The sequence below is a fragment of the Rattus norvegicus genome, chromosome 1 (assembly GCF_036323735.1).
Source record: "Rattus norvegicus strain BN/NHsdMcwi chromosome 1, GRCr8, whole genome shotgun sequence".
Classification (NCBI taxonomy): Eukaryota; Metazoa; Chordata; class Mammalia; order Rodentia; family Muridae; genus Rattus; species Rattus norvegicus.
Window position 1 is genome coordinate 262,543,708 of NC_086019.1, and position 23,997 is coordinate 262,567,704.

General features: G+C 50.4%; 1 protein-coding gene and 1 long non-coding RNA gene across 2 annotated transcripts; one reads left to right on the plus strand and one right to left on the minus strand.

The window, feature by feature from the left end:
* Positions 1-66: 66 nt before the first annotated feature.
* On the plus strand, positions 67-13,494 carry Dusp5 (dual specificity phosphatase 5). The gene is made up of 4 exons (NM_133578.2): positions 67-619; positions 4,899-5,047; positions 9,006-9,225; positions 11,982-13,494. The coding sequence occupies exons 1-4, from the start codon at positions 241-243 to the stop codon at positions 12,386-12,388; spliced, it is 1,155 nt and encodes a 384-aa protein (NP_598262.2). The 5' UTR covers positions 67-240; the 3' UTR covers positions 12,389-13,494.
* LOC134485251 (uncharacterized) lies at positions 5,382-11,989 on the minus strand. Its single transcript, XR_010063300.1, has 2 exons — positions 10,125-11,989; positions 5,382-7,856 (listed from the first exon to the last, which is right to left on the minus strand). It is a non-coding gene; the product is annotated as an uncharacterized LOC134485251 (long non-coding RNA).
* Positions 13,495-23,997: the final 10,503 nt, after the last annotated feature.

Below are 23,997 nucleotides of genomic sequence, written 5' to 3' on the forward strand. Positions count from 1 at the left end.
ATGGGCACTCACGTCACAGGACGCGCACTCATTCACATAAAACGCAGCGCTGCCGGCGGAATCCCCAGCTTTCCGGGGCAGCGAGTGGCGGGGCCGGGTGCTGAGCGAGCGGGGCGTGGAGAGCGTCGCGCGGCCCCTCGCGCCGGGCTCCGTTTGCAGGCCACAGCCCCCGCGAGGTGGCCCGCCGGCCCTGGGCCGCCCGTCCTCTGGCAGCTGTGGTGAGCGCAGCGTCGGGCCGGCATGAAGGTCACGTCGCTCGACGGGCGCCGGCTGCGCAAGATGCTCCGCAAGGAGGCGGAGGCGCGCTGCGTGGTGCTCGATTGCCGGCCCTACCTGGCCTTCGCCGCGTCGAGCGTGCGCGGCTCGCTCAACGTCAACCTCAACTCCGTGGTGCTGCGGCGGGCCCGGGGCGGCGCGGTGTCTGCGCGCTACGTGCTGCCCGACGAGGCGGCCCGCGCTCGGCTGCTGCAGGAGGGCGGCGGCGGCGTGGCGGCGGTGGTCGTGCTGGACCAGGGCAGCCGCCACTGGCAGAAGCTGCGGGAGGAGAGTGCCGCGCGCGTCGTCCTCACCTCGCTGCTGGCCTGTCTGCCCGCCGGCCCGCGGGTCTACTTCCTTAAAGGTGAGCTTGTTCGGGAGCAGGCTGCCCCTTGCCACCCTGTGCAGGGACACCGGGGCCCCAGGGTTACCTTCCTGCCTAGGAACTCTGCACCGGAGAAAGTCACCACTTGCGGGAGTGTGCACCCGGGGTTTGACGTGCGCTTGGGAGGTCTTTGCAAACGTCAGCTCCCAGGGCTTCCTTCTCCCCACCCGCCTTTCCTCGAAAGCTCTGGCATCCTCTCTGTCCTCTGGTCTGGGTGGGCTGAGAAGGTGCTGCGGGCGATGCTCCCTAGCCGTTCCGGGGGCCCAGAGCTCATGCTGGTCTCTGGCGCCGTTTGCAGACCGCGGGAGTGTGGGGGGCGGGTCGGAACCTTTCTGTACAGATCTGGCGTGATCAAACAGGTCGAGACCCTCACCCAGGAGAGTGGCGCCGCGGCGTCCCCTTTATTCCCGCCTAGACAATTAGAGTGCGTTAGGCTGTGTCTTGGTGGGCCTCTTGCCTTTTTGACCCTGGCAAGTCCCTCCCCTTCCTCTCCCTTTATTGCTTTTTATTGTTAGCCTCCAGCCTCCTCCTCCTCCCCCATCTAGGCCGTTCTCAAGCTTAATTTGGGAGCTGACTGCTTTCCCTCTCCTTTCATCCCCCTCTTCCCCAGCAGGGGATTATCCCTGGGGCTGCCTCCGAGAGACTACCAAGACTACCAACAGGCCAGCCTAGTTAGGAGAGGTGCCACGGGGGCTGTAAGATACGAGGAGATTCTGTGGCCTTTGATTTTAGGCCTTCAAGAGCCGCCTCCAGGCCCAACTATTTCACCTGCTGGGGAGATAACTTTGGCTTCCGGTTGTGGGTGTGTGATTACTCTCAAACCCCACATCATTGATTTCTGGGTCATTTCCTGTGACTACTCCTGCCTTCTAACCTCAAAAGTATGGGAACCCTGGCCTGGGTGCAGAGGAGAAAGCTGACGCCGGTTAGGGCCCCAGAACTCTGATATGGTTCAGAATTCAGGTGCAGTGAGCTGAGCCCGGTGTCAAAGCCATGCAAGTTGGAATTTTCACACTGTAGGCCAGGAAGATTCGAAGGCCAGTGGGTAGCTTCCCAGCTATTAACACCTCTTGCTAACTGTCCCTTGTTGATCCCATTGGGAGATAACAGGTGGATGTTGCTGCAATCCCAGCTGAGCTAGGTGGAAGGGTGGGTGGCCTTCTCTAAGCTCTGCAGAGGTCTCTCTCACGGTTAAAAATGAAGTAATGTGTGTATCCAGAAGGCAATCTGAATAGGGCCGAGGGTGTTTAAGGAAATAGTGTCTTTTTCACACCCTAAAACCTAGTTCCTCTCCAGAAACAGCAACAGGGATTTCTTGTTGGATAATTTCTCTGGTAGTATTCAAAAACAAATTAAATCCATATCCTTCCAGACCCTGCCCCTTTTCACCCGAGTGGATTTTGGAGACATCCACACTATGTGGTAGTGTCTGGTGATAACCACTAGGTTGCTCCCAGCCTGGCCGTGTGAAAAGCGGTTAAGGGGAGGGTAGATGTATGTCCTTGTCATGTGCTCTGGTATTGTGCAGTCTTGTCCTCCTTTCAGACCGTGGAAGCTGAAAGATCAAAAGTGATATGCATTTGGTATTCGGTAAATGTTGCTGCCCAAACTGTTGCAAAGGAGGATCCCTTTCTCTTCAACAGAGCACTCCAGATGTGCATTCCACTTTGACCTGGTGGCAGTTCCCTCGACCACTGACACGAGATGCTCAAGACCAATTGGGTGGCTGGCCCTTGTTTACATATAAGTGCCGGTGTGCTGCCTCTGTTCCTTTGGCAACACAGGGATGACTGCAAGTAGACTCATTCTGAAGAAGGTTGAGGCGGCCTTAGGAATTGCTAGCACTCTTGCAATCCGAGTGAGGCACAAGTGAGACAGCAGAGAGGAATGTTCTGTCTCCACACCTCCGATGGGAGTGGGCAGAAGACAGAGACCTAATCTCCTGACCCCAGCCTGAAGAGGCAAACCCTGTCTGTCTGTCCTTCAGCTAATCTGAGATACCCTGCCTGTCTCATCTTAGGTTGTCAGCAACACCTCTTTCTGCCCCTCTTGCCCGCCAGCTCTAAATGGTCTAAATAAAGCCTAGGGGTGAGGTAGCCCTAAGGCCTCTCTTCCTCAGGTTTGGGAATGCTTGGGCTGATCTTTCTCAAACCCACAAACCTTTTATTTTGTTTCCTCGAACCCAAACTGTTAGACCCAGGCCTAACCCTATGATTTATTCACTAGAAAGCACTGCCCTCAAGGATATGCAGATTAGCATCATTCTGTAAGGGGCTGCATGGGGGAAACTAAGCCACTAACACCTTCACCTCTACTCCCTGATCCCTTCTAGCAGGCACCCTGTCTTCATGACAGAGAATGTGACCATTTGTGGGAGACCAGAAACTTCTCCAGGGAGCTGTTTGTCTAGTGACCACAGGGGAGATTTGGGGAGAACTAAATGGGGACAGGGGTGGCAGAAGCTGAGAGGAAGCCAGAATGACAAGGTGACTCATCCTGGGAACTGGCTGCAGCTCTGGGGAGGGAGTTGGAGGCCTCATGTAATCCATTAACCATTTGCTGCCTGCAGGAGTAAGCCCTCTACTATTGGGCTGTCTAGTACCAGAAGACAGAAATGAAAAACAAAAAAAAAAAAAAAAAAAAGTAAGGACGTTGTCTCGGGATTCGTACTTAACTGGTGGCATGACACCAAGCGAATCCTTGAGGCCAGCGAAAGACAAGCAAGTTTTCTGGAGGCTCTCTGAAGTACCTCAGGGTGATGTCTGTCAGAACAGAAGGTTCCTAGGCAAGAATGCCCTGCCTACCTAGAAGCCCTTGGCTTTCTAAGGTTCTTGAGTTATTGGCTTTTCCCTGCTGGTCCTGAGTCTAATGTGGATACATTTCTGTTACCTTGTTTTTCTTTTTCTTGTTTGGAAACAGTCTTCAACAGCTCCTGTTCCTCTCCCTCCTCTTCCTCTTCCTCCTTTTCTTCCTCTTCCTCTCCCTCCTTTTCTTCCTCCTCTTCCCCTCCCTCCTTTTCTTCCTCTTCCTCTTCCTCCTTTTCTTCCTCTCCCTCCTCCTTTTCTTCCTCTTCCTCTCCCTCTTTTTCTTCCTCCTCTTCCTCCTTCTCTTCTGCCTCCCCCTTCCTCCCCTTCCTCTTCCTCCTCCTCCACTGTTAAGATTATAGGCATGTGTTCCCATGCTCAGCTTTAGAGACTCCCCTTAACCCTCAAGTGAGCCTTCTGGGGGAGTTGAAATATAACACGGACATCCTCACATGTCCAGATGTCTGCATTTCCCCTTTGGTTTAGAATGCGTTAACTTGATTTACGACTACATTGGCGCTGGAGAGGAGCTTGTCAGTGACTTCAGGACCGTTCAAGTGAGAAAGGGCACGTTCCCTCATGACCAGGAGAGGGTACAGCTGCAGTTTTACTTAGAGCAAACAGGCTAGGGGGAAAGCCAGTTTAGGAGTCTTAGAAAAGCAAAGAAATTTTGCATAATCACACCTTTGTTTTACATAAACAAGAGAAAAAATAGCTTTTTGTTTTTTGAAAGGATATGGCTAATATTTACCAGATGCCAGATAAGCCACTTCTGATAGATACAAGATGTTAATCGTTGCCTGTCTTTGAGAGACCTCTAAAAACTTATTTATTTATGTATTTATGTGTTTATTTATTTATGGGGGGTATGTGCACCATGTATGTATGGGAAACCAAGAGGGTCAGAATAGGTGTTGAACACACACACACACACACACACACACACACACACACACACACACCAGCTTGAGTTACAAGTGTTGTGAAATGCCACCATGTAGGTGCTATGAACTGAACCTAGCCAGGTCCTCTGCAAGAGCAGTTAAGTGCGTGCTCTTAACAACTGAACCGTCTCTCTAGCCCCAAACGACAGACTTTTAGAAGCATGTGGTGGGGTGTGTGTGTAAAAGTCTGATTTTTATTCTAAAAGTAGTGGTTTTGCTCAGCGTTTACCTACTGCCTGTGCATGTGTCGTAGGTAACCTGCAGCATTGACCTCTCCTCCCTCATGTGATTCTCAGGGGGAATCAGGTCGACAGGCTTTGTGCTTTACCCACTGAGCCATCTCACCTGCCCTGACTCAGTTTTCTTATATAACTAGAAGTCGTATTCTTACCTTAGGGTCATTGTTTTAGCTCTCTTGTACTGGGGTGGGGGTGGGGGTGTTCTTCTGACAGCTTGAAAACCCAGTGCTTCTGCCTGGCTCACGTCTAGCTTGTCCCTTTATTTCTGAAGGTGGGTACGAGACCTTCTACTCACAGTATCCTGAGTGCTGTGTGGATGCGAAGCCCATTTCACAAGAGAAGCTCGAAGGTGAGAGAGGCCTCCTCAGCCAGTGCGGAAAGCCCATTCTCAGCGTCGCCTACAGACCAGCTTATGACCAGGTATGTGCTTCTCAACTGCTGCCTGCCTCTGCTCCTTCCTCACATCCCATTCGGTCGGGCTCTGTGTGATAAGGAAGCTAAGTGTTCTTTAGTGTGCTGCTGTAGCTTGCCTGCAGGGGCTCCCATCCGAGAGTAAGTCGGCATTCTTCCAGCAGCCCAACACAGCTAACTAAAGTCCCTGGGCCGCAGGATGCTGGGTAGCTTCTGGAGTAAAGGGGAAGTAAGAGATAACATTATTATTATTAGCTGGCTTGGGAGGTTCGGGGAAACTTGGAAATGCTGCTTTGGGTTTCCCTGAAGACATCGAGAGCTGACTTTCAGGCTTCCTGTGGTGTTTGGTTTTTTTTTTTTTTTGGTTCTTTTTTTTCGGAGCTGGGGACCGAACCCAGGGCCTTGCGCTTCCTAGGTAAGCGCTCTACCACTGAGCTAAATCCCCAGCCCCTGGTGTTTGGTTTTTTAAGATTATTTTACGTGTATGAGTATTTCGCCTGTGTGTATGTACGTGCATCTCGTGCCTGCCTGCAGAGGTTAGAATCCGGAGTTAGAGAGGGTTGTGAGTCACCACATGATACCGGGAATCCAACCCAGGTCCAGGTCCCCTGCAAGAACAATTGCTCTTAGCTGCCATCCCTCCAGCCCCATTCTCAATTTTATTTGTGTAGGGGTGGGGGGCTAGGGATAGGCTTGCTTCATAGATCCTCCTCCCGAAGGCTGGGGTTGTAGACTTGGGCCACCATACCTGGCTGTCTCCTCTAGGATTCTCTGGTACCAGAGGAAGTGGAGATACTAGAGGCCTGGATGTCTCTGTAAGCATATGAGGTCTTTTGGTTTTTACTCTACAATAGACTACTTTGTACAACTCACTGACCGTTAGGAGAATGGACACCTGCAGAACGATGGGGGAAAGCTGGTGAGCGCCCAGGCCTGGCAGAAACCAGACTCAGACCCTTATTGGTTATCAGTTAGTGGGATGACTGTCAGTGTAAGGCCAGTTTACAAAGACTCCAGCTGCTGGTTCAAGGCCGCCCTGGGCTTATGGCTGTTCTTCAAGTCTGTCTGATTCCTTTCCCGTTAGCTGAGACACCTGACTTGGAAGGAGGTTTTCAGACTTTCCCCCCCCAAAACTAAGAGCATACCTACTAAAGAGCCTTCTAGATGTGGCTGAAACCGTCAGCCCCCTGCCATGGGTAGAGCTCAGCCCCTGGACAGAGTTCTAAATAGGTGGCCTTGTTTCTATGGGATCCTTGGCCATTGGAAGTTTCTTACCCTGGCCAATGCTAGGGTCATGGGTTCTGTTTGTTTTCTTTCATGGAAAACCAGCTTGAGGGATGAGCCTGCGGCCACAGCATCCATCTAAGCTGGAGGCCTGTTTGGTTGGTTGTTTTGTTTGTTTTTAATTTGGGCTGTGTTTTGCCCCTTTCTCAGAAACTGGAAGAGTGGTAGCAGGTTGTGAGAGCTCTGTAGACCTCTGGCCCACTGACGGTGGGATGCTGTGATATGCCTTCAGCCCTCACCATGGGGAACCCCGGACATCGAGAGAGGCCCAGGCGAAGCTGTCATATCCTCCGGGTTTTCTGACAGTCTTCGGTGTCTTCCTCTCGAGTTAAACAGAAGACTCAGAAAAGGAAAGAAATAGAATTTCACAAGTGTGATGGGCCAAGCGGCAGGGGGAAGTTGGAAGGTGTCCCAGGCTGGTGTATCAGCATTTTCCAGGCACTCAAAGGAGTGTCCAGTCTGCTTCTTTGAAGGTGTGGCCGTGGGGCCATGGTGGTGGGTGTCTGCTGGGGCTGTAGCTGATCAAAGGCAGAGCCGAGTCTTGGACTTGAGTCTCTGTCTTCTTTTCCAAGAAGGAAACCATTTTTCCAGTTTCTAAGCAGTGGGGAGCTTGGGCTAGACTAGGTTGAACTGGACCAGGCAGGCCCAGGGAGGAGTCTGCCCTCAGGCCAAGACCAGACCTGTGGGGGTTACTGAACTCCAGTATCTGCCCTGTGTCCTTCTTCCCCAGGAGGGATGCTGTATCCTACTTACTTATTCATTCTTCACCTGAATGAACATAGCAGCAGCTGGATAATATGCACGCTAACAGTGCATTGGTTATCTCTTATGTCTTACCCGTCACCCCGAGACATAGACATTGCTCCCAGTTTTTTGTTTAGGGGCCATCAAAGCTGCCCAAGCCCCTATTGGCTGAGAAGCTAGGAACTCACCGAGAACTCTTCTCTCTCAGATGTTGGTTCCTAACCTCCGAAAGGCTGCCCTGTGTGTGGCAAAGGGGAAGGGTGCAAGTGGAAAGACAAGAAAAAAGTATTTTCTTCCTGTTTTTGCTGACAGACTGGATAGGTGAGCCTGGCACACACCCATAATCCCAGCTGTAAATTCAGAGACAGCCTGAGCTACACAGTGAGTTCCGGGCCAGCCAGGCTCCACACCGAGCACATGTTTCAGGAAGGAGGAAAACAGAGGCAGCCCTTGTTTCCTCATCCTGAGCTGTACAGACAGTCACTCAGCTAGGACCTGCCATTCCTGCTGAGCAGTCAGAGTTGGGGTTCAGTCCCAGCTCCCCCCTCTCACTGCCTCTGACATGGGTACCTTGTTCAATCCCATCTGAGCCTCAAGTAACTGTAAAATGGCATTTTTACCTACCCTGTATATCTGCTGTAAGATTAGGAGCTGTAGAGTTCATGGGAAGGCTGGTTGTCCGTCTGTAACTCAGTTGGTAGACTGCTTGACCACCACACACGGAACCTCTGGGTTCAGCCTCCAGTACCATGGGAACTGGGCATGGAGGTACGCGCTTCAATCCCAGCATCTGGGAGATGGGAGCAGGACTGTCAGACTGCATCCTGCACTCAGCCCAGCTTAGAGTGCGAGGTCTGTCTGAGGTACATGAGAACCCATTTCAAAACATACGTGCGCGTCTGTGCGCGTCTGTGTGCGTCTGTGTGCGTGTTCCCGTGCAAGTTATCATTAGCTTTGCATAAATTCTCTGTTACTTTTGTGTGTGTGGTTAAATTTGCTTTTGCTCAAACACCTCGAGTGCTAGATAGGTTACGACCTGCCTGCTGCTGACCCCCCGCCCCCTCACTTGATCCCTTACCTATCCCTTACTACTGGTCTGGCTAAGAATTTCCACTCCGTTCTTTTTCAGGGGGCAGGAAATAGGGGGCTCTAACAGTCACTGGCCTCCTCTTGGCACCTTAGAACACTTAGATATGCAGATTACCAAGTCTCTCTAGCCGGGTGCTCCAATCAGTCTCACCTCAGGGGTAGACGGTCTTAGGCTCTGCATCTGCAGCTCCAGACACCTGGGTGCGGGTGATGACCTCAGCCCTAACTCCTACACTCCGTGTGAAGGTGGGGGTGTGGGGAAGCCCCTCTGCCTGTGACCTAACAGCTTCTCTGAGTCTGAATTCTGAGTAGGTCGTGGTTATTTTCAGTTCTGAGAAACATTCTTTTTGTGGGGGGAAGAGTAATGATATAAAGGGCTGTGATCGAGGACCCCCATCCCGTCCAAGCATTTCCCTCCGTTTGACCGATGGATTACCTAGGAAGCTGCCCTCAGGTGCATTGGCTTGCGCTGATTCTTTCTCTCTGTGGAATATGAGCCTAAACGAGGGCCCTTTCGGTCCCCACCTCTTCCCATCCCTGCTAGCATCAGAAGGCTGCTAGGAATTCTAACCTCCTCTGTGTGTGTGCAAAAAAAAAAAAAAAAAGATGAAAGGAACTCTGGTCCCTGTGAGTTTTGCTGTCACTGAGTCACGAGAGTGGAGAGTTTGCCAGGATGGAGGCACCACCCACACTCTTGGCTGGATTGCCCCGGCCCTGAACTCTCTCTACCTGGAAACCAGAAAGGGAACCTCCCATCTTAAGACACAAATAGGTCAGGGTTGTTGTTTTTCTTCTTCCAAGTGAGCAAACTAACCCGATATTTCCTGGTTGTCCTTTGTCCCTGCACCAGGGTGGCCCAGTTGAAATCCTTCCCTTCCTCTACCTTGGAAGTGCCTACCATGCATCCAAGTGCGAGTTCCTCGCCAACCTGCACATCACAGCCCTGCTGAATGTTTCCCGCCGGACCTCTGAGGCCTGCACCACCCACCTACACTACAAGTGGATCCCTGTGGAGGACAGCCACACCGCCGACATTAGCTCCCACTTTCAAGAAGCAATAGATTTTATTGGTAGGTTCAGTCCCCCCCTCCATCGTTTTGGGAGCCTCCTTGGAGTAGAATATATATTTTTACCTTTCGGTATCTTGGTTTGGTTACCTTCTTTTCTTGGAAAGGAACGAGTCTGTTTTTTGGTGGGCAGCAACTTCTGTAGCCCTAGGTAGCCTCAAATTTGCTCTAGGATCAAGAATGACTTTGAGCCCCCAATCTTCTGCCACCTCCCAAGCAGGGGAACCGGGAGTCTGCCCCCGTGCCTGGCTTAAGGAATGTCTTGTATATGCAGCCTGTAGAGTTGGAGCCTCCTTCTACGTAGGCTAGGCTATTTTTAAAGCAGGCGGAAGGATGGAGGGAACATTCCTTATGCACCAGTCCTCGAGGGCCCAGCAGCTTTGCATGGTTCTGGAAAGCGGCTCTGGAGGTGGTTGGTTTTGTATTTCCAGCTAACTATGGATTAAAGACGGCCCTGAGTCAAGCCCAGTGGCTGGTACAGGGAAAATCTGGCGCCTTTTGCATGACTCCTCTGTTCCTATGAGGCAGTTGTCATCTGCTCCATTGTACAAGCCTGAGGCCTTGGCCTCTAGTTGGACAGAGCGTGGGCTGCCAGTGCTACCTAGTGTTGCCGTCTTTGCTCTCACACACCAGATCTCCTTCCCCCGTTGTGGCTAGCTTGATCTCTGCCTCAGATGTGGAGATAACACTCCTCAGCTGTATGGCCTCACCTCCTTCTCTCCCAACACGCGTACTTGCTAGGATTGAGACATCATTTTCCTAGAGCTGGTTAAAGGCAGGTGTGAGGCACAAGGGTAATTACTTAGCACAGGTAGCAATTAAAGGGCCCCATTCAGCCACGTGGAAGGAAGGGCCTGCGCTCACCACACACACGATGTCATAAGAAGTGTTGACAAACTCACCAGAGGCACAGGCCGAGGCTCTCCCTGTCAGCTGAGTCTCTGGGCTCAGAAGCAGCCGAGATGCTGGGTTGTAGGTGGGAACTCTTGACTTTCCTTCATGCCCTGGGGAGGGCTCTGCCCTCCTCAGTCTGTTATTTAATTACCTGGATGGCTACTGAATGAAGTCATGCAACCTGCGCCCGTCCAGTTCTGAGAAACCTCCCTCTGCATCCTGTGTGTTGCGTCTGTTTGTGGACACAGTCACACAGACCCAGTGTTTCATAAGCGCCCAGTATGTGTTTTAAACCCAGACACATGCCCTGCCAATGGAAGGAGGAGCCTCCCCAGTGGCCTTGTACTCAGATTAGCACTGGTCCCTTCTAAGGAAGCTGGAGACTGAGGGTGGCAGGGGCCTAAGGTTTAGAAAGGTCCAGAAGCAATGCCTTAAGATTCCTTTCTTCTGTTCTTGAAGGAGACAGTGACCCACTACGTGCTCACAGCCAGTAGAGGAGGAGGTGGAGGAGGAGACAAGATTCTGTAATTACCTCAACCCCATACTACCAGGGACTGGGCTCTCCTCTGAGCTCACAGTCCTTGTTGGGGTTTATTATTCCTTCTGGATTGAGGGGCTGCCTCCAGGAGCTCCCACGGGCTTGCTCTGGGGTTTTGTTGCTCAGATTGGAAATCTTAGAGGCTCCTCCCTGACCCCTTAGATATTTAATCTTTCAGATCTATATCCATTTTCAAACTTTTTGAACTTGTTAAGCTCTCGGGTCCCCACCCACGTGGTAAGAGGGCATTTCCCTCTTGTCTGTCTGTTTGTTTTTAGTACTATGGTCTTAAGCAGTAGCACTTACGGGTACATCTAACTTCCTGTGAGGAATTATTTCCTCCCTCTCTACAGAGGGGATTGGGGAGGCTTTTTGTATGGTTTTGACTTGATACAAACTCACCTTTAACCTTTCCTATTTTTAGCAGTTTTACTTGGAAGGGTAGGACAGTAGCAGGGGACCCTTCTCTCTCTCTCTCTCTCTCTCTCTCTCTCTCTCTCACACACACACACACACACACACACACACACACACACACACACACTCTTTGTCATAGTGATCGAAAGAATGCTAACTGATGGTGACTTGAGCAATGACTCCCACTGTTGAGCAAGATGGAGTTTGCAAAAGCCATTAATATTCTCCATCTAGTAAGCGTCACTTAAGCAGAACTATAATTAGTGGCCGGGCACTGCTTGTTATATGTTTGGTGGTGAGAACCCTGAAACCTCACCAAACATCCTGCCCTGGCCAAGCAAGACAGGGTGCCCAGGGAATGCAGAAGACTTCTTCCGGGATGGGGCCTGTGTCATCACCATTAGACGAGAACTGGAGAGACTAAGTTGTTTTTCCAGGTTGGTCTTTGAGCCTAGGACACTCTCAGAAAAATTACACACGTGCCCAATAATGAAACCCGCCTGTGGTTTCGAGGATTTTCCCAATGCCTTTGAACCCGATCCTGGAACACAGGGTAAGGTGGCTGTCCCCAGGGAGGATGTTTCCAGGGCTGGCACATGCAGTGAAAGGATCTGTGCAGGTGTCCTCGGAAACAGCTCCGAGGATTATAAATACACTCTGTTGGGACATGTGTCACTGGGATTCAAAAGCACTGCTGCAGTGTCTTGTTACGAGCCCAAGCTTGCCCTGAGCCTATGGTCCCCCCATCTATGGCGCAGATACTGGTTTTACAGACCATGGGATGTACCCCTGTGCAGCTGAGGACCAGGGCCCTTACACTGGCACAGTGAAGGACGGCCAGTTTGCACAGGTTGTGCTCTGTGTGCCCTGCCTCAGACTCTACACTGACTTCCTCTCTGCTTCATTACAGACTGTGTCAGGGAAGAGGGAGGCAAGGTCCTGGTTCACTGTGAAGCCGGGGTCTCCCGGTCGCCCACCATCTGCATGGCTTACCTCATGAAGACCAAGCAGTTCCGCCTGAAGGAGGCCTTCGAGTATATCAAGCAGAGGAGGAGCGTGGTCTCTCCCAACTTTGGCTTCATGGGACAGCTCCTGCAGTATGAGTCTGAGATCCTGCCCTCCACACCCACCCCCCAACCTCCCTCCTGCCAAGGGGAGGCAGCCAGCTCCACCTTTATAGGCCACTTACAGACACTGAGCCCTGATATGCAGGGTGCCTACTGCACATTCCCTACCTCAGTGCTGGCACCGGTGCCCACCCACGCCACCGTCGCAGAGCTCCACAGGAGCCCCGTGGCCACAGCCACATCCTGCTGAGACCGGTGGGCTACCAGCGCATCCCCAAGAGCAACTGTGACCTTTGGATTTTTTAAACTTGTGGACATTTCATACCCGTGCAATACTGAAGACCTCTCTCTGTCCCGCTGCCCCGGTGAGATGGTGAGGGGTCAGCAGGCTTGCAGATGCACTTCAGGCTAACCCGGAGGATGGTTTCTCGCGATTGTAGGAAGGCCAAGCCATGCCCCCCTAGCACAGCGGCGTGCTAACTACTGTACTTCCAGAAGCCCCGCCCACTCAGGACCGCCTCATCCTTGCACCTCAGAAGTCCCGGCTTCTCATTTCAAGTGTAAGGCAATACACAGTCGCAGCAAAGTAGGAGCAAGCTGTGCTGGACCAGGAGGGGAGGAGTCCGCCCGTCTGGGAGGAAGCACAAGTTTCACTGTTAATTTGAATTTCGGCCAACTTTGTCTGTCTCTGTCCTCTGTCACTTCAGGGAAGAGAGCTGGTCACCGCTCAGTCAGAAAAGTTAACCCCGCTGGATTTGTCAAGACAAAAGGACCTGCCCGTCTGAACCCAGTGTTTCTGAGGTTCTGTCTAGGATCCCATGGAAGCTGTTGGTGTAAGGAGAAGCTCCTGACTCATTGGAGTTTCTTGCTCACCGAGGGCTCCTTGGTGACCTTGGACTTTGGCATGGTTTTTACAAATACTTGAACCTGTCCCATTGTATCTCTCCCTAAAGCACCTCTGGTGTCATTCAGAAAGTTGTCAGACCCTAGACCAAAAACCACCCCTTTGAGGGGGTAGCAGGAACTGCCTGCGTTCTGGGTCAGTGGTGGTGACTGACATACTTTTTCAGTTTAGTGTCCTGTGTGCTTTTTTTGTCATCCATTGTGACAATGTTTCCCTCCCTACCCTGGGGAGTCGTTTTCAAACTACTGATTCTGGGGTCTACATCGTTTGCAATGTGGTACTACTATGTCCTTCGTAGATTGTTTTTCCAAGGGGGGAAAGGCAATAAGTCACCCCCAAACCCATGTGAATGTGAAGAAAAGCAGTGTTGATGTTTTTATATATATATATATATATACATGTAGTACAAAATTAAAAAAATGTCAAAAAATAAAAAGTGCTTGTTCTTGTGAGTGGTGGCTTGGGATAGTCAGGCTTGCTTTTGGGCGAGGACTGAAGTCTGCCTTGCTGTTCTTCTGTGTGGCCTGTAAGTATACCTGGGTGTCACACGCACACCTGGTATCTGCAGAGGCCAGAGGACGTCGCGTCCCCTGAGCTAGAGTTACAGATAACTGTCAGCTGCTGTGTGGAAGCCAGGAGTCAAACTCGGGTCCTCTGGAAGAGTGCTCCTAACTACTGAGCATCTCTCCAAATGTAGGGTAGAGTGAGAATGCCAGATGGGAAGCTCTCCGCGTTTCCTCAAGTCTGGTTCTGACAAGGACACAGAATGCTCCTAGAGAAGTCCTGGTGCAAGCCAGACCTCCTACCCAGGCTCCCCCCTTAACAGCCTGCTTTGACTTTTGGTTCATCACTCCCGACGTGGATCAAAAGGAGCCAGAGGTCCTGCAAAGTTCCTGGAAATCCAAAACCCTTCCTTCCCAAAAGCCCAGGTGCCAGGCTTGTGGCCAGCCTCCCTCTGCCCTGCCTGGCGTATGGTAGACCGAGGAAAGGCTGGCTAGAGATAGTTGAGGGGAAGAGGTTCCTCTTGATGGCCTACCCAACTCTTTACCTTGTATCTAATTCTCACAGATAAAGCCCTCCGGAGTTCCTCACATACACCTCACACATACTCACACACACATACATACACATACACATTCACATATACCTCACACACACACTCACATACACCTCACACACATACACACACATACATACACATACACACACATACACATTCACATATACCTCATACACATACACACACACACATCCCTCAGTGAGTGGGTTTCGATCCAAGTGACACTCACTTGCCCTCTGAGTAATGTCTTCTATGCTGGTCGAGGAAGGAAGAAGCAGAATCAACTGCTTGCCTGCTACAGACCAGGCAGGGTTGTGACTGAGGGTTCCACTCAGTGAGGCTTCCAGCCTAACTAACCTCTCACTTCAGCAGGACCCAGAGGGCTCCGGCTACCCTGGTGCATGCTTTGCAAGGTAACAGCAGAGTAGCTGTTTCCTCTGAACATCACCCTAAGACTGCGTGAGACAGTCTTGTTATCTTCCTTTCTGAAAACTGAGCTCAGGTGCCTGGAAAGGTCACCCGGGTCAAGAAGACCTAGTCACATCCAGCCCTACCTCCCTTGCTACATCCAAGCCTTCCTCGGGGTAGAGCAATGGACAGGAGGAAGAGGCCTCACTGACCCCTAACTCCTGTGCTTTAGACTTCAGGGCTCGGCTTACCTGACTCATGACCCCTCCGAGTTCCACATCCCTAAAGCCTCTAATCAGCCCTGGAAACCTACTGTGCAGGTTTGCCTAGAGGACAGTGTAGGGAGAGCGGGAGAGTAGGAAACCAGCTGCAGGCTGGACTGGTGGGCCGAGCAGCAGCCACCCTTGGTCGTCATTGCTTTAGTGCATCAGAGTCTGTCTCTAATGGGTGAGTAAGTCCTCCAAATCAGGCATGAGGATTGCTCATATGAGCCTTGTGAGTGAGTCACGGTGGGGCCGAGGGGGCAGACCCAGTGAAGCCCCACAGCCGGGGATGGCTCTGGGACTCTCACTCCACTTGCCGGTCTCTGTCAATCACACCTTCACGTCTGCTGGCACTCAACTTCACACGGGTGTGAGCGTTGAAGCCAGCGCTGCTGTTGGTTAGAATCCTCTGGGGCTGGTCTCCAGGGCTGTGAAACTGCATCTGAGTCTGAGAGAAGACCATGCTCATTTCTGAACTACTTGGATGTTCAAACCTCTTGGGTTTATCCTAACTTCTGAGCTGGGCCTGATGGGCGGGATACACACACACACACACACACACACACACACACACACACACACTCACATACACACATACACCTCACACACACACCACACACATACACACACCTCACACACACACATACATATTCACATATACCTCACACACACACATAGACACACACATATACCTCACACACACACTCTCACATACACACATACACCTCACACACACACACACTCACATACACACATACACCTCACACACACACCACACACTCACATACACACACCTCACACACATACTCACACACACATACATACACATACACATTCACATATACCTCACACACATACACACACACATACACCTCACACACACACACTCTCACATACACACATACACACCTCACACACACACTCACATACACCTCACACACATACACACACATACATACACATATACATTCACATATACCTCACACACATACACACACACATACACACACACATACACCTCACACACACACTCTCACATACACATTCACATATACCTCTCTCACACACACATACACACACACACATACACTCACATACACATTCACATATACCTCTCACACACACACATACACTCACATACACATTCACATATACCTCACACACATACACACACACACATACACCTCACACACACACACTCTCACATACACATTCACATATACCTCTCTCACACACACATACACACTCACACACATACACTCATACACATTCACATATACCTCTCTCACACACACACATACACTCACATACACATTCACATATACCTCACACACACACACTCTCTCTCTCTCTCTCACACACACACACACACACACACACACACACACACACACACACACACACAGTGTGTGTGTGTGTTAGGAGCCCTGTGTACTCATGTGAAGGCCCCTAAGGAAATGTCTCCCCAACTTCCAGCAGCCTGAACAGGTACCTCTCTGAACTCCTGGTGATTTATCTTCAAAACCTCCTGAGGCTCAGGACTGCCTGTCTCCCTCTCGGCATCAGGCTGTGTGGCAGCGCAGACAGAAACTTTTAACCCACCTCTGGCAGTTTCACAGGAGTTGAAGGCACACTTTGCCTCATGTTTTATTTTTGTTTTGTGACAGGATCTTGCCCTGTAGCCCACACTGGCCTCAGACCCAGTCCACTGCCTGGGCCTTCTGAGTGCGAAGATGAGGGAACCACCACCAGGCCCAACACGGAGGAGGTGCTGTCATCCATGCCGCCTTGTTTCCACGAAGGACTCCCAATTTCCTTTTCCCTTACTTCCGTTTTCTCAGAGACTTCAAGCCACCACAAGACCTTCAAACTCCATTTAAAGACTAAATATACCACTTACGAAGTGAGGTATGGAATAAATAAATACCTAAAGTGTCACCTTTGTCGACTGAGCCTGGTGCCCCGCCCGCCATGGGATCCTGTTTCAAATGCATATTCTGGAGATGGTGGATATGCTTAAGGAGGCCTGAGCCTTTGGAAGGTGGGGTCTAATTGGCTGAAATAGATCCCGGGGGTGGGCTTTTAGCCTTACTGGCCTCTGATTGCTGTCCTCTGCGTCCTGGTCCTCCCTACGTCTCCACCACCTTCTAGCAAGGCCTTCTGCCACGAAGGACTGAAACGCGAGGCAAAGTGAGCCTTTCCTCCCTTAAGGTGTCTGTCAGGAACTGAGGTTTCAGAAGGCAGAAGTAACTGATGCTCTGTTCTCTCTCTCTCTCTCTCTCTCTCTCTCTCTCTCTCTCTCTCTCTCTCTCTCTCTCCCCCTCTCTGTCAAGGATTCATTGTTGTGACGTGATGGGGTTTCTCGTTGATTTGGCCAAGCTCTTGGTTGTATCAGACAAGGCTCTCTAGGGGCGTGAGATCAAAACAATACGAATGTCTTATTTAAAAGGCACTTGTCAGACGGACTTGTGTGACTTGGCTAAGTAGTTCAACAGCGGCTCTCTTGGGGTTTCTATCAGCGCGATGACACACCCCATCACTGAGGGAAGTCAGAACAGGAAGTCAAGCAGGGCAGGAACCTGGAGGCAGGAGCTGATGCGCAGGCCATGGAGGGGTGCTGCTTACTGGCTTGCTCATCATGACTTGCTCAGAACCCACTGACCAAGCAGGATGCCTGCCTAAGTTTGGTCCCCAGTCCCCAGTGGGCGGAAGGAGAGAAGAGACTCCTGCCAATTGTTCTCTGACCTACGTATGAACCCCACCACATACACGAAAACAGATGTGATTGTTTTATTATTTTAAATGAGTATGTGTGTGTGTGTGCGCGCGCACACACACACGCACGCATGAGTGTGTAGCAGTTGCCCATGGAGGCTGGAGGTTTCAGATCTCCCTGGAGCTAGAGTTACTGATGCTTTTGACCCACCTGATGTTCATACTGGAAATCAAATTTGGCTTCTCTGGAAGAGTCGTGCCCTGTGCTCGAAATGTGGCACCGTCTTTCCAGCCCAGTAAATTTAATTTTAAATTTTAAATAAATAAATAAATAAAATAATTGGAGAGCATTTTTTTCCTTGCCCAGTTTCTGTAAGCAGTTGCAAAGCCTTACTATTATTTCTCCCTTAAATGTCTAGTAGAATCTGCCAGGCAGTCCTGTGGGCCTGACATCATCATCATCATCATCATCATCATCATCACCACCACCACCACCATCATCATCATCATCATTTTGGTAAGTTTGAAAGCCGTGCAGTTCTTTTCCTTAGTGAAGAGGGAGCTGTTCCATGGCTCGGTTATTCTTGAGTGACTTGTAGTAGATTGGCATTTTTCAAAGAATTTGGTCACTAAAATTGTTTAGGGCCTTTTGGAGGTTGCCTTTGTCCCCAAGAGTTGCCGTTGTTTTTACCTTCTTGAGAGCAGGTACCTTTTTGGGCAGGGCGGTCCTCTGAGCCAAAAACCTGCAGTCTTGGCCATTCAGCTGTGTCTGATTGCAAACGCTCATCCCAGCTTTTGACTGTTCACGTCCTGTGTGTGTGTGTGTGTGTGTGTGTGTGTGTGTGTGTGTGTGTGTGTGTGTGTGGTGGGGGGGGGGGGTCACAGACCTCACCAGGCTTGAGTGATTTTAAAGATTTATGGGGCTGGGGATTTAGCTCAGTGGTAGAGCGCTTACCTAGGAAGCGCAAGGCCCTGGGTTCGGTCCCCAGCTCCAAAAAAAAAAGAACCAAAAAAAAAAAAAAAGATTTTTGTATTTAGTGTGTATGTAGGGTGTTTGTGCACCTGAAGGTCAGAGGACAACTTTTGGGAGTCTGTTCTTTCCTTTCCATTGTAGGTTCTGTGGACTGAATTCATGCCTTCGTGTTTGCACGCAGAGCATTTTTACCCACTGAATCATCTCTCCAGCCCTAACTCGACTCATTTCAACCGGAGGGTTTTCCAGGTGCCATTTCATTACCGGTTTCTAGTTTAATCCCGTGGTGGCTAAAGAAAAATACACTTTGTCTGATCTTAAGTCCCGTAAATTTATTGAGATTTGTTTGATGACCCCAAATGTGGTCTATCTTGGTGGCTACTGTATGCACATGATACAAGTCAATTAGGTTCAGTCGATTGGCAATTTGGCTTCATTCTTCCTCCTCATCCTTTTTCTTCTCTTCCTCCCTCCTCTTCCTCTTCTCTTCCTCCCTCCTCTTCCTCTGCCTCCTCCTCTTCACTTTATGTAGCAGCCCTGGTTGATCTGACCTCTCTATGTAGATCAGGCTGGCCTTGAACTCACAAGTGCTGAGATTAAGTTCTGTACCACCATACCTAGCCTGCTCATATATAATATAATACGAATCATAACAATATAAGTTTAGCCGAGACTTACAATACACTCCTTAACTTACCATTACTTTCAAACAATGCCATCCCTGTACTCTGTACAATGAAAGACATAGCAATTCACCATGTGACTCCCTTCTTTAAAAGTGCATGGTGATTGCTGTAATTAGTTTTAGCACACCCGCTTTGATACATTGCAAACCCATAGTAACTTATTATCATTGCTATAAACCGCTGATTGTAATTAAAATGGATCTTTAATGTAGAAAAAGAAGACTTCCTCGACCTTTAATTGGCTAAGTGGCTGGTCCAGGGAATACGGGTATGACCTTACTGCTACATTTTGGGGTGGGGGTACCTCTATTGAAAGTCCTCCAGGGGTTGGGGATTTAGCTCAGTGGTAGAGCGCTTGCCTAGCAAGCGCAAGGCCCTGGGTTCGGTCCCCAACTCCGAAAAAAAGAAAGAAAAAAAAAAAAAAAAAAGAAAGTCCTCCAATCCCGAGAGCCCACAGCTTCACCAGGCTTTGTCTTTGTTAAAACACTCTGTTGGTCACTGCCCATCGAGTGGACAGGGCTGGCCTAGCACCCCCAATGGCTTTCTTCTCAGCCTTCCCTTAAGGATGCCTGCATTGACCTCAAGCTCCTCTTAAAGGTCACTGGGCAGGGCCTTTCTGTCAAAGCATGGATAAGCACAGTAGCTCCTGCTTCCTCTGGTCTTTCCACATGCAGACACATGGTCGCAGCTTCTGTGTGCTTTCTCTTAATTCTCTCTGCGCCCCACAAGGGAGATGCAGCTGCCCTCCCTTTCTCAGAGAACAGCCCGCGTGTCCCTCTGCTCTGGGCTGCATGCCAGCTTGCTGTGACTAGAGCACTGTCAGTCAGGGCAGTCGGGCTCCAGAGCATAGGCTGGGGTCAGTGGCTTGGCTTCCCAGTCCTGCTCTTCAGATGCCTTCCCCTTATTTTTATTTCTAATTATGTGTATGTGTGGCTATGTGCACTTACGTGAGTGTAGATGCCTGTGGTGGCCAGAGACGTCAGAGCCCCTTAGAGTTGGAGTTATATCCAATTGTGAGCCTTCTGACATGGGTGATGGGAACTGAACTCAGGTCCTCTAGAAGAGCCTTGTGTGCTCTGAGCCACCTATCCAGCACCCGTTTCTTCCTCCCTTTCCTTATTTTATCTTTTGTTTTTCTTTCTTCTTTTCCTTTCTCTCTTCCTCTACCTCCTCTTCCTCTCCCTCTTCCTTTCCCTCCCCTCCCCTTCTCCTTTTCGCTTCCTCCTCCCCCATTCCTATTGCTTTTTCTCCTCCTCCTCTTCCTCCTCCTCCTCTTCTTCCTCCTCTTCCTCCTCCTCTTCTTCCCCTCCTCCTCCTCTTCCCCTCCTCCTCCTCTTCCTCCTCCTCCTCTTCTTCTTCCCCTCCTCCTCTTCTTCCCCTCCTCCTCCTCTTCTTCCTCCTCCTCTTCCCCTCCTCCTCCTCCTCTTCCCCTCCTCCTCCTCTTCCTCCTCCTCCTCTCTTCTCTCTTCCCCTCCTCCTCCTCTTCTTCCTCCTCTTCTTCTTCCTCCTCCTCTTCCCCTCCTCCTCCTCCTCTTCCCCTCCTCCTCCTCTTCTTCCTCCTTCTTCCTCCTCCTCTTCCCCTCCTCCTTCTCCTCTTCCCCTCCTCCTCTCCTTCTTCCTCCTCCTCTTCCCCTCCTCCTCCTCCTCTTCCTCCTCCTCTTCCTCCCACTCTTCCTTCTGTTTTTAGTCCTGAGGGTTGAATCCAGAGCCTGGCACTTCCTAGGCAAATGCTATCACTGTACTATACCCCCAACCTTCCTTTTGCTTCCTTCTGAGACAGGGTCTCGCTGAATACCCCAGCTGGCCTTGAACTTGCTCTGTAGCCTATGCAGGCCCTGAGTTTGTGAATCTCCAGCTGCAGCCTTGTGAGTAGCTGGGACAGCAGGTTGTCAGGCCAGTGCTGCCACTCCTGCAGCACCTCCTCAGGTAGGCTCTGTAATGGCTTTGGCCTAGTAGCTTCTTGGCCGGAAAGTAAGGGGGTTGAATTCGATGACCTCAGAGGCTCCATCAAACACCAGTCTTCCAGGGCCCTGCATTAGTGGCCTTGCTTGCAGCTAATGAGCACCTACAGTGGCAGCGCAGGGCGAGATTTATTTACTTTAATAATATCAAAACCACGGAACTCGCCTCACACTCATATATCATCCCTGCCTTCCTGTTTATCCCAAAGGTTATCTTTGCAAACGGCCCTTTGGGTTTATAAAAGCACCTCTGTGCTCACCACATATGATTAAGTGAGGGAAAAGCAAGTTATGAAATTATGACTCCCGTCTCACTAACAGTGCATACACATTTCTCTCTCTCTCTCTCTCTCTCTCTCTCTCTCTCTCTCTCTCTCTCTCTCTGTGTGTGTGTGTGTGTGTGTGTGTGTTTAATTTAGATCATGTATAAGTATTTGGAATATTTTAAGTATTTTCGCACGGATGCAGTTTATAAACAGAGGTATTTATAATTATGTTTATGCAATCTGAGAGGTTCTACACACTAATAGTACAATATTACTAAGTAGCCTTCCCTTTCCTTTTGAGACAGTCTTATGTAAGGGACACCGTAGCACACAGACAGAGCAATCTGATTAATCCCTGGGAAGTCAACCTCAACTTCCAGCTGTCCTCACATCCCTCATGTAGCCCAGGTTAGCCTCACACTTACTATGTAGCCAAGGATAACCCTGAGCTCGGGGTCCTCTTGCCTCTTCTCCTGAGTACTGGGATTACAGGTGACTACCATCTCTCTTGCTTCAGGGGGTGCTGGAGTTGGAACCCAGGACTTCATGCATGCTAGGCAAACACCCTGCCAACTGAACTGGAGCCCTAAATCTGAGCGGTGAAATAGCTGCTTATTCCCCTTCACACCCCAACTACCCTGTGTACTGGGGATTGATCCTAGGGCCTCATGTACTCTGGCTAAGCACTGTGTCATGGAGATATGTTCCCTAGTCCATTTTGTTTGTTTGTTTGAGACAGGGTTTCACTAAGTTGCCCAAGCTGGCCTTGAATTCACTCAGTAGCCTAGGACCCAGGCAGGCTTTGAACTTGTGATCATCCTTCCTCTGCCCCTCTGCCTCTCTTGCCCCTCTTGCCCCTGCCAAGGAGTTGGGATTATGGGCCTGTGGCACCAGCCCAGCATGTTTTTTGTTGTTCGTTTGAAATAGTCTCAATGTATTGCCAAGGTTGAACTTAAAAGTTGTATTCTATTATTAGTGCGCATGTGTGAGTATGTTCTCATGAGTGCCGTGTCCTTAGAGGCCAGAGGGTTCCCCATCTAGAGTTGCAGATGTGAATTTATAGGTAGTTGTAAGCCCAGATGGATTCTGGGGCTGGAACTGGGATCCTCTGCAGAATCAGAACTTGTGCCTAACTGTTGGGCCATTTGAACTCAATTAAGATGACCTACCCATCTCAGCCTCCTGTGTAGCTGGGATTGAAGTTAACCATCATACCCAGCTTTTTATATATATAGTGTGTGTGTCCCTTTTATGATAATTTTTGCTCAGGGAACTATTTATCTTCTTAGAAATAGTAAAGTCACATAAACCAATAAATATTATCTCCATTGGAACCAGAACCTTGGTGACCCATCAACTTTGTCCCTGATGCCTTTTCTCAGGTTCCTATGTGCTTTGGAAGAGGTTCCACATAGCCCAGGACAGAGCAGTCTCCTCCCTGGACCATCATGAGCCTCAGCTGTCCAGCCACCCTCCCTCCCCTCATTTCTGTTCCTGTGCCATCCTGTGTCTTTGTCTTCTGGGTTCAGTGAAGACCCTTCCCCCTCCAGTTTCTCTCCTGTAGTCAATCTTGTACACCGGCATTCGTCTATTTATCCTAGAGATTGGGTCAGTGGGAAGTGTCATGGCCAAGGTTCCAGGGTCCCGTGGGGAAACCACAAACAGCCTCTACCCAAGGAGCTTGTAGTTGTTGGGGAGGTAGAAGCTATATGGACAGGGGAAGGGCTGGGAGGGTAACAGAATCAACACATCTAGACAAAGAGATGGCTAGGTTCTACACAGGAGGATGAGTCAAGCATCACCATGGGGCCTAGGGGCCTAGGACAGAAATAGTGGTACCATGATTCCATTTATCCATCTATCTATTCATTCCACAAATACACTTGGAGCATCTGCCTTGCGCCCGTCACAGTTGCCAGAGAGGCTATAGGGAAGGAGACAAGATAACGATCCCCTACCCACCCTATTTTGTTTATGTTCTGTGAGACCTAAGGAAGGAAGTAAGCAAGTGCATAAATGATCGTTGCTGAGGGGGTTAAGTACCATGGAAATAAAACTGGCTAGTGTGTCAGAGAGCACCAGGGGAGGTGACATCAGTGCTGGCGTGTCATTAACGAAAATAGAAGTCAGGGGCTGGTCTGAGAGCGAAGGCAGTCAACTCCCCTCCTGGAATATCACACCTTCCTCTCAAGCTTGCCTCATATCCTCCCATGGCTCAAACACTTTGCAGGGGCCTCTAGAGTCTTCTGGGCAGGATTCCAGATTTCTAACCCAGATTTTAACTGCGGGGTGCCTCCGTAGCCTTGCCCAGCCTGCCTGTACGCCGGCGCCACCCTCTCAGGAGCCTCTTCTTCTGACAGCCATGGGCTCTCTTCATGATGTCCACCTCAGCTGCATGCCTCTGTGCCTTGACACCCAGAGCCTGGGACAGTTTCCTGACTTCTCCAGCACAGGCCTGTCTCCACTGCCCACCGTCTGAGGTGGTTTAAAGACCTCAAGTGCAGGAGCCGAGGAAAACCCAATGGAGACTTCAGTCCTCTTGAGGGAGAAGCTGGAGCCTTCAAGATCCTCTCGTTTATGGAAGACCATGCCTGTAACTCCAGCACTCAGGAGGAAGAGCCAA

Bases quoted from the DNA above. Each gene is read 5' to 3' on its own strand.
- Dusp5 (NM_133578.2), top strand. From the start codon at position 241: ATGAAGGTCACGTCGCTCGACGGGCGCCGGCTGCGCAAGATGCTCCGC. The intron at 620-4,898 runs GTGAGCTTGTTC...TTATTTCTGAAG, and splicing joins GCGGGTCTACTTCCTTAAAG to GTGGGTACGAGACCTTCTAC. The intron at 9,226-11,981 runs GTAGGTTCAGTC...GCTTCATTACAG, and splicing joins AGAAGCAATAGATTTTATTG to ACTGTGTCAGGGAAGAGGGA.